The sequence below is a fragment of the Cajanus cajan genome, chromosome 5 (genome assembly GCF_000230855.2).
Source record: "Cajanus cajan strain Asha chromosome 5, NIPB_CcT2T_4, whole genome shotgun sequence".
NCBI lineage: Eukaryota > Viridiplantae > Streptophyta > Magnoliopsida > Fabales > Fabaceae > Cajanus > Cajanus cajan.
In genome coordinates, this window is record NC_138521.1 from 72,692,230 (window position 1) to 72,702,274 (window position 10,045).

A 10,045-nucleotide genomic window follows, 5' to 3' on the forward strand; every position below is an offset into this window, starting at 1 on the left:
TGTCATTTTCAATGCCACCAAGGTTGTCACCGAGTTCCAATGGTTTGAATTTCTTTTGTTGTGCTCCCTTCCTAATTATTTTTTTTAATATAATTTATATATTGTTTCAAAGTTGATAATTGATAACTAATATATATATATATGGAGAGCTTTGTTTTTTGTTGGTTAAATATTTTTTAAAATTAATAATTAAAAATTAATTTACATTTAAAGAATATGACTTTTATTGATCAAATTTTATTTTAATACAGACAAAAATTGAATATGACATCATCAAATCGATCCCACTTTTCATAATATATATAACTAATTACTTGTTAAAAAAATATTAATTTTTTCATGAATGTTTTAATTTACAACTTTACGTGATGTTAGTGTTGGCTCCACCTACTCACCTAGACTAACATAATATTATTTAATTTTATTGTTTTCAAAAATTATAGTACTATAATGTGATGACATAACTAGGGGAAGAGGCAAAAATTTGGCCTAAGGATCAATTTTTTTTTTAACATATATAAAAATATTTTAACATAATAATTTATTATCATTTATAATTTTTTATTTCTCTTTTTATCACATTATATATCAATCTTACATATATTTCTCTTTTTTTTCTTAAATATAAATTAACATGATAATTTTCATCTATTAATCTATAATATTTTTTATAAATTTTAGGAGGATTAAAAAAATTTAAAATAAATTTAATAAATTTTTAAAAAAATTGAGGGTTGGGGTGGGAGAGAGGGAACGACCTATGGCCTCTCCTATCCTATGCCATATTCTGCCAAGTCAAATGCCACCACCATTCATTAAGTTTTTTTGTCATAATGCTTATTCCGCGTTCCTTGTTGACTTTAAATTCATTGTTTCATTAAAAATAAATAAATATCAATCATAAAAAATTAAGAGTTTTTTTGTTGTTGAGATTTTGATAAATTAAATTTGAAAGAATTGAAAAAACTTATCCATATTTCCGAAACATAACTTAGAAGTTGTTCTGAAGCAATGTCAATAAAAGATAAAAGCTTTATAGAGAACAAAAGAAGAGGGTAGAAAAAGAATTAGAGAATTAAGAGGGAAAAAATATAGAAAAGATAAAAGGGAGATCCAGAATTTCATTCATATAAAGGACATTTATACAGGTGAATAGCAGAGTTCTAACACAACAAATCCTTTATTGTATTACAATCTATGAATTTTATTTATCATGTAAACAAATAAATTACTTTAAAAACACTTAGGTTATAAAAATCCTTATGTTAGTACCCGACTGCACGTGAATCATGTTAGCTTTTTTTTTGGTAAAAGAAGGGGCTAAACGCCCAAAGGAAATAAAATTAAGCAGCACCAACAAGGTCTGCCGATAGTAAAGAATGAAAGAAACTAGGAGGGGAAAAGAAGACTGTTAGCTCCTCCTCTATCCAAAAATTATGTTTAGCTAACCTATCTGCCACAATGTTGGCTTCTCTAGGAATGTGAATACACAAAAAGGATGAAAAATGTAAAGATAATTCCTGGATTTGTTGGGTAAGACCAAAGCAAGGATGGTGACGAGCACACCCTTCCTCAATTAGTTTAACTGTTTCAGCGGAGTCTGATTCACAAATGATAAGGCTTCTAGAATAGCGTTCTTTGATGATAAGAAGCCCTTGATATATGGCCCATAATTCAGCCTTGAGGATTGAAATGCAACCTAGTTTTTTTGAGAAAGTGAGTAGAAAGTTGCCTGATGAATCACGTTCCACAAGCTCCGATTCCATCATTTGACACGGCTCCATCCCCATTTAATTTAATGTGACCTATAGGCAGAAACCTCCAATGAGTATCTTGGCGACCACACAGAGGATCACTCAATAAAGAATTATTTGTGTGGCTGGAGATTATTGTCATAACACGAGCATTGATTCCCTTTACCACCTGTTCAGATGAAGAGAAGGAATTGTCGAATACCATTTTGTTTCGTCTAATCCAAAGGGAGTCTAGCGTGACAGCGAACAATATTGGCCAGTTCACGTGAAATGGCCTTCTTTCCTTTAGGTTAGCATGAACCCAATCATGAATATTATCTTCAGCGAATGATCTGGGCAGAGAACCCCCTGAAGCTCTATACCAGATTTCTGTCGCAAATTTGCAATCTCTTAGGGCGTGAAGGTTGCTTTCAGTTCCTTGCATGCAAACCGGGCAAGTTGGATCAGTCCCTAAACCTCGATCGACCCTTACTTGGTTTGTCATTAGACTTCCATGCACCACTCGCCATAAGAGGACTCGTATCCTTTCTGGGCCGTTCCATCTCCATATTGCTTTAAAGGCCGGGGGGTGAGAAATTGTATGAGAGGAGGATGCAATTGTAAATGCTGACTTCGTAGTAAAAACTCCATCCTTAGAGGGGCCCCACAGCACGACATCCTGCCCATAGTCATTAGTTGGAAGGGGGAAGTGATATATACTCTCTAAAATGTTTTGAGGAAGCCATGATTGGAGGTGGTCAATCTGCCACGTGCCCTAACCTGAGGTATATTCGTGGATCGTCTTGAACAGCTCCACCGGGGGATGAAGGAGCTTTTATAAGGATCTACTTATTATTTGAGTTTCTTAAACAATCAATAATAATTTACAGACGAATTTTATGTATGACCATGATTGTGAAGCCACCGAAACCAACTTTGAAACTATTCGTTTAAACTAAAAAGTGGAAGACATGACTATAATTGAGATTTGATAAAAGAGAAGTTTTTTTTCATAATTATCATTCTTGAAAATTATAAATATCGAAAATGATTATTTTTAAAAATAATTAAAATTTGTTTAACTATTCATAAATATTTCTAAAAATATTCACACAACATTCTTAATAATTAAATTTTTTTATATTTGATTACAACAGTATATTCCTAGATATATAATATTTTTTACAAAAATATATTTTATTAAAATAATTTCATTAAATATATTTATTTACTCAAATCTTATTACAAATATGACAATAAACTATTTTAAAAAGTTGAAAACTTATAGTTAAAATTATTTAAATACAAAATTTAACAAAAAGAAATAAATAAAGAAAATATTATATAATAAATAAGAAGGATAAAAATATATTATTTCATTTCATTTAAATAAATAAATAAAATGTTATCAAATATTATTAAAGTGTAGAAACAAAATAGACTTTAATAATATTAGTAAAATTGATAATGTTAAAAAATAATGAGATACAAGAAAAAAAAATAGAGATATGATAGGGAGAGGGAAAGGAAGAGGAAGAGAGGAAAAGTGAGAGTGAGAGTGAGAGAGAAAGAGAGAGAGAAAGAGAAATAGAAGATGGAGGGAGAGGAGAGGGGGAGAGAGAGAGAGGAAGAGTGATAGGGAGAGGAGAGGGGGAGAGACACAGAGAGAGAAAAATAGAAAAAGAGATTTTCTGTTTTAAATGGGATACTGTTATCTTTTTATATATATAAAAAAACAAATTCCTAACTCAAAATTGTTGGATTTTCATCCCATAGAAATGTTTTTGTAAGAAATTGAGACAAAAATGGTTCATAAAAAAATATATTCTTAAAAAAAATTAAAATAGTTACCAAATATAAGAAATCAAAATTCTTGATTTAAAATTCTTAAGGAAGTAAAAAGATTTTGTATATCAAATATCTCCTGTAATACCATATTAGATTGCGTAATTTAAATGAATACTTTTATAAATGCTTATAAAAAAAAAGATAAAATGAATTAGTTTTTTTTAATAAATTAAAATTAAATCATATACTTTAACTTTTAGATAAAATAGATGAGATAACTTTAAAAGTGATACTAAATATTTTTTTTTTTACTTGTACTTCAGATAATTTTTAATTGATTGATAGTGTAAATTTTTTTTTAACAATACTCTTAATTTCAGTTTTAGAAAAAGGTAGTAGAAACATGTGAATTTAGGTTCAATTCTATTTTCATTATCTTTGTAATATTTTCTATATTTATAAAAATATATATATAATAAAAGTTTGCGTAATTTTAACTTCTTAATTTTTTTCCGTCAATGAAGAATTTTATTCTAATTAGGTCAAACTTTATCCACTAACGGACGGTGCTTCATTGATTGAAGAGGATTTTCCCTTCCAGGCAGGAACATTTTCCTTGTTTTAAGCATGAACCATGTGTTTTTACACAACTTTCAATAGAAACTACACTACGTAATTCAAGAAATTGTTTACAGTTTTGTTTGCTGCGAGATTGCTAGCACCTTGCAGGATCAAAAGTAATCTATTATGAAAAAATTGGGGATGATTTCCCTTCAAAGGTGAATAGGCAAAACTATATTTTCTCCAGCATTTAAATTCAATATTCTCTCTGCCAGTAACATGTCATCAGGCGTAGTCACCTGCAAGATAGCTCACAATGAGTTTATATATTTTGTAACAGACGTTACTACATGTTTCAATGCTAGTGCTAGTGTAAGTATTCTTTTTAGCAAAGGTATATATATATGTAAATAAAGTTAAATCCAGGAAAATCTTTTTGCTATTGGTTAAATAAATATAAAATAAGTCAAATATTTTTAAAGAGGACAAGATTTTGGACCAAATATGTTAACGGAGGTATGTTTATAACAAGAAATAATTCAAGTTCAAGATAAAATAAGTAAAAGAAATTCTACCAAAATAAATTGCTATCCATCAAGCTTCCAATAGAGAAGGAATAGGGGGAAGTTTGCCTACCTTAATATTTGTATAAGACCCTTCAGTGACATAAACAGGATGTTTTAGGTGCTCAACAATGGACACATCATCAGTAACTTCAAGACCTTCTCTGTAAGGAAGGTTGCCATAAAAAACCAGTTAGATTATGAGAAAGAATGTATCTTCTAAACATTGTTGCAAATAATGAAACCAAATTATCTATAGTCTGTACTTGTTACTACATATTCCAATTTGGTAGTGGGTGTGACTCATCCAATTATCCGACAAGTGCCACTACGACAGTATATTTCATTCTTTGATTTCGTGCATAACCGAATAATAAGATACTTCTCTTAATGTGCACACATAGTTGCAATTAAATGAAGCATAAGAATGAGAAACTACCTATGTACTAGCTCAAAGCCTTTCTTAAGCAACTCGGGCTTGATAACCTGTAAAAATGGATACATCTAAGTAATTGACAAAGTTCACAAACAAAGATGAGATATATATTATTAGTGAGACCTGTGGGGTCTGCATCTCCCATAGCGTTTTTCTGTCCAGTGTTTTAACTACAAATGATTCACTGTTTGCCTGCAGAAAGATTGTTAGACAAATTTCAGTACATTTACCCATCACAGGAAAGGGTCTAAATTCATGCATATTCAGAAAAAAAATTTAAGACATTCTTGTATGCACAATTATTCCTATAGTTATTGGCTTATTGCTACTTCTATCAATGTATAAACAAAAAACGCATCTGAGATAAAAACTTGTCCATAATTGTGAAGGGAACAACTAACTTCCATACATACACAAGTGTGAACCTAAACTTCCAAGTTAATTTAGAAGGAGAATTTTAAAAATTAAGCTTGTGGATCAGCTGACATAAAAAATAAAAAATAAAAAAAACCAGAGAGTCAACACAAGCAGAGGAACGAAGAAAGAATATAGCTGCAAATAAATAAATAAAACAGAAAAACATATTTTTATGTGAGAGGAAGACAAACTAAATTCATTAAACCACGTCTTCTTTTAAGATACGTAGGGAAGAGGAACTGATAGGGAAAAAAAAAGGTTTGAAGATAAATGTTAATTGTTGGAAATCAGAACAGAAAGTATTTTAAAGTTTAGTGTTTCTGAACTAATTTGTTCGAGCATCAGCAACCCTGTTGAACAGTAATCCGTTATCAAGAGGAAATGTATAGATGTGGACTCTTGCATAAAATTGTTTATCACTTGGATTTGAAATTTTCTACAGAATTCTTTCTTTGGATGGGGGGATATCATATTCCCTTCTATAGAAAAAGAAAATTCATCAACCACTTCAATTATTTGATGGAACTGACATAATCATGCTAACAACTAGCAAATACCTCTTTGATTGTGGCCTTCACAGGGACGCCAAGAACAGCAGCTCCGTACAATAATCCATCTTTAAGGACCTAAACACAGAATACAAATGAGTAATCTAAGCATCCTCTTATATGAATTTATTGAATTGTAAATGGAGAGAGAGCCCCTAAGGGAAGGAGGGGGTGGGCGAGTTAACCAATAGGCATTCAGAAGAATTTGAAAAATGCTCCTGACCAAAAACAGACAAACTGTGCATTTAAATCCAGTAAATAGTACAGGCACATAATGTCACTATGTGGATCCAAATAACATGAGCATTTCTATCAGGAGTGTGCCATCAGAGATGGTTAACATAACATGACTACTACTTTGAAGTGTCTGTGCGTCCCTGACTCTAACATTAACATAAATATAAAGTTGTCATTTTCTGACTTCATCAATTCTCAAAGACAAGAATTTTTCCGTACCTCACTCACACCAGACTCATGTAATATTGTTGAGTTTCCTTCATGAATATGTAACTTTAAGAAAAATCAAATGCAATGGACTTAAACTTGTGGAAACATTACCTTTTTCACATCTCCTGATAACACCAAAGGCCTTGCAGAATCGTGAATGCAAACAAGGTCAGAGTTTGGATCAACAGCCTGCAAAAACAGAAAAAAAAAAAAAAAAAAAAAAAAAAAAAAAAAAAAAGCATTTAATAATTAAAGGGATCAACAACTCAATGATAACATGGGATCCACAAATGCTTACAGAAACTTGCTAATTTTAACTTATGCAACTCAGAATCAAACACCAAAAGCAGATGTTGTCATGTGGATCACAGTTAAATTAATATCTTACAAGATTTTTAACAGCACAACACATTATTTTGAGTGTGTGAAAACTTGAAATCAATTGAAAACGTGGATGAATAGAAAACCAAACTATTAATATTAATATTGTCTTGACATATTAAGCAATTAGATTTCAGCTATATTACATCACTGATTGATTCACCCAGCAAGGCGACTCAGTGCTTCTGACGGTTTGACCAAAAATTTATCAAGGATGAATTAACTATATAATTATGATGAATGATTCACGAGAAAAATGGTTTTGGTAACTGGCTATATGTTGGATATCCAACCACATTTCAGGTTTCTTTTCTTTTTGTGTGTATCAGATGGGTTCTCATTCCCAAATCTGGATATCATTATTTGGAAAGAAATTTCTAAGAAGTAAATAAAATTGAAGTAACGAAATGGCTTAGTATGCATGAAAGTAAGCCACGATTAAGATTGAAAAGCAACTGAACATGCCTGAAGGCCATTGTAAACAGAATCTTGTCTTTCTTTCCCAGGCAGGGCAAATTTGAGTTGTGGTTGTAAATTTCCCTTGGCATCTGGGGCAAAAAAAATAAAATAAAATAATATATATATATATATATATATATATATATATATATATATATATATATATATATAAGCAAGAAGCAAAGACATGGTTTACAAAAGAAACAAAGGAAGGGGGTAACCTTCAAAAATGTCCTTGTAGGAAGGATCACAAACCACAACAATTTCTTTGACTTGAAGCATGTGAGAAAAGGTGTAGAAACTGCAAAGGATTGGCATAATTATATGATAGATGGTTGAAAGAGTGATTGTGGAGGGTCCGCAGAATGCAAGGAAAATAGGATGTGATTACCTATAGAGAGCAATGGGTTGACCCAAAAGAGGAAGATACTGCTTTGGCATGGTAGCCTATGATAAGAAAGAAATAGGATTATGATTTATGATTTATGATTTATGATTTATGATTTATGAATGAATTTGGAATAAAGAGAAGAGAATAGAACAGACTCCCATCCTCTTGCCCTGGCCTCCAGCCAATAGAACAACGGACACACTTGTGTCTCTTACAACATCATTACCAGACTCCACCTTGTGCTCCTGCCCCTGCGTAACACAACCATAATTCATAAAATATAAGCATGAATGAGTGAATGGAAGCAGAAGCACTTACTGCCACGGGTTGTGCCTGAGCAAAGCAGAGGGTGAGCCTTGATTTCGCATGTTTCTTTGAACAGATAGTTATCGCATGACGACCTGATTGAACAAGGTATGGAGTTGAAAGAAAGAAAAGCAGATGAGAAAAGAGATGGCATTGACTCACTTGCCTGCGTTGGAGAATTTGTGAATGATTGGGAAGGCCAAAGGAGAAGGAGAATAAGAGAGACGAAATGGGAGAGCTTGTTGAAATGCAATAGCTACCATCTCTGCCTCTGACTCTGACTCTGACTCTGCCCCTGCCCCTGTGGTTGGTGACTGTAGTTTACCAACCAGAACACCATAGCCTCATCATATTCATATTCATATTCATATTCATATAATTAATTACACCTGGCCCATGGGCTTCTTATTCTTATTGGGCCGGGGTGAGCCCAGTAAGGGGGAGAGAGAGAAAGAAAAGCAAGAAAAAGTGGTGAGTGAAGGGGAGAGAGAGAAGAGAGAAGAGAGAAGAGGAAATGGGATCGGGAAAGGGAAAACACACGGGAGAGTTCTTCAGGAGAAGGGATGAATGGAGGAAGCATCCGATGCTGACGAATCAGCTGCGTCACGCCACCCCTGGTCTCGGCATCGCCCTCGTCGCCTTTGGCATCTACCTCGTCGGCGAGCAAGTCTACAACAACCTCTATGCGTCTCCTCCTTCTCACGTACGCAATTCACAATTCACTGTTATTTCCATTCTCTTCTCTATCAGACTTGCCCTAACCCTAGCCCTATTTGCAGGTCAAATCCGGGAACCACCACTAAAAGTATTCGACTTCGACTTCGACTTCGATTCCATCGTCGCTTTTTAATAAACTTTGCCTTCATTTCATGAATCTATAAATTCCAGACTATGCTACTCAGTATGCCTAAATTTTAATTTTATGCCTTCTCGTATTCACTATTTACCTCTTTCATTCTTGCCTTTTCTTATTTGCTCTTGTTCGGAATTAGATTCACAAATTTGAAATGTTTATCTAGCGATTGTTGCCAATTTTAGGGGCAAAAGTTGAAGCTTCACTCCCTTTCTTTCTCAGTGCATGTCAAGATTTATAATTCAATTGAGAGATGCAGGCATTGAACTGTAGTAGTATTGTTGTTCAATTGGAGGCTTTTACTCCTCTGTTTCCTAGTCAAAAAGCCTCTAAAGATATTGCAGTGAATCAGAATCATGACATACCACAAAACTGATAGCAGTTAAAGAGGGGGGAACATTAAGCATGCCCTTCTCTTATGTTAGGCAATAGTTTTTCTGCTTGTTCTCTTATGCACAACATAAGCTGTGCAAATATGTTTTTTTAGAAAACATCCGCATAACATCACAAATCCATAGATAGACACAATTTGGGAGTTTTGTTTAGGCAAAATTCTAAATCATGTTAACATCCATTTCATAGACTGTATACAATTTAGGAGTTTATATTATGGACAAGATTAATTGTCTAACAGTCTCTAACTTAAAATATAACAGTTAGCTAATTGTTAAGAATCACCTCAATGTTACAGAAACATGTCATTTCTATAGGTGGATGGATGTATGAGTATGAGGGAACAGAACTGCGAGACTCTGCTTCATCACTTTGTTTTAATTTTAGCAATAACCTTCAAATCCAATTGACATTGCATGTTTCCATGTAGAATATAACATTCAATCTGTCGTAACTTCTGTTATGGCACAAGGATTTTCTTGTGTGCATGGGTGATTTGTTATTAATTAAAATTAGGAATTGGGTTCTATGAAGATGAATTTCATCCAAGCATGGTTTAATAGCTGATGTTATCTCTCTTCAATGATTGCAAGTTTCTACAAATGCAGACACAAAATGTCATGTTAAAGAACGGGGAAACAACTAGATAGACCAATACCGAACTTGTCACGCCACTTCATTATTCTGACATGATTTGAAATAAACGCCGAGGAGTAATACTATTTAGTTCCATGATTTTATCAAGAAAAAATTGATATCAAAGCTGACA

The 10,045-nt window shown here is 32.8% G+C and overlaps 2 protein-coding genes across 2 annotated transcripts; one reads left to right on the forward strand and one right to left on the reverse strand.

Moving 5' to 3' along the window:
* Positions 1-4,069: 4,069 nt before the first annotated feature.
* On the reverse strand, positions 4,070-8,374 carry ISPD (Nucleotide-diphospho-sugar transferases superfamily protein). Its single transcript, XM_020375164.3, has 12 exons — positions 8,197-8,374; positions 8,043-8,125; positions 7,880-7,975; positions 7,725-7,780; positions 7,555-7,634; positions 7,340-7,422; positions 6,605-6,682; positions 6,056-6,124; positions 5,205-5,273; positions 5,085-5,131; positions 4,719-4,809; positions 4,070-4,381 (listed from the first exon to the last, which is right to left on the reverse strand). Exons 1-12 carry the CDS (start codon positions 8,291-8,293, stop codon positions 4,295-4,297), a joined length of 936 nt encoding a protein of 311 aa, XP_020230753.1. The 5' UTR covers positions 8,294-8,374; the 3' UTR covers positions 4,070-4,294.
* A 127-nt stretch (positions 8,375-8,501) lies between these two features.
* On the forward strand, positions 8,502-8,972 carry LOC109811409 (NADH dehydrogenase (ubiquinone)s). The gene is made up of 2 exons (XM_020375165.3): positions 8,502-8,733; positions 8,810-8,972. Exons 1-2 carry the CDS (start codon positions 8,545-8,547, stop codon positions 8,831-8,833), a joined length of 213 nt encoding a protein of 70 aa, XP_020230754.1. The 5' UTR covers positions 8,502-8,544; the 3' UTR covers positions 8,834-8,972.
* The last annotated feature ends 1,073 nt before the right edge of the window (positions 8,973-10,045 follow it).

What these genes read in the sequence shown, in the direction of transcription:
- ISPD (XM_020375164.3), bottom strand. Translation starts at nt 8,293, where the DNA reads ATGGTAGCTATTGCATTTCAACAAGCTCTCCCATTTCGTCTCTCTTAT. An exon ending in CTACAAGGACATTTTTGAAG is followed by an intron (nt 7,423 to 7,554) that starts GTTACCCCCTTC and finishes TTTTTGCCCCAG; the next exon opens with ATGCCAAGGGAAATTTACAA. An exon ending in TGAAGGCCACAATCAAAGAG is followed by an intron (nt 5,274 to 6,055) that starts GTATTTGCTAGT and finishes ATCTTTCTGCAG; the next exon opens with GCAAACAGTGAATCATTTGT.
- LOC109811409 (XM_020375165.3), top strand. Translation starts at nt 8,545, where the DNA reads ATGGGATCGGGAAAGGGAAAACACACGGGAGAGTTCTTCAGGAGAAGG. An exon ending in ATGCGTCTCCTCCTTCTCAC is followed by an intron (nt 8,734 to 8,809) that starts GTACGCAATTCA and finishes CCCTATTTGCAG; the next exon opens with GTCAAATCCGGGAACCACCA.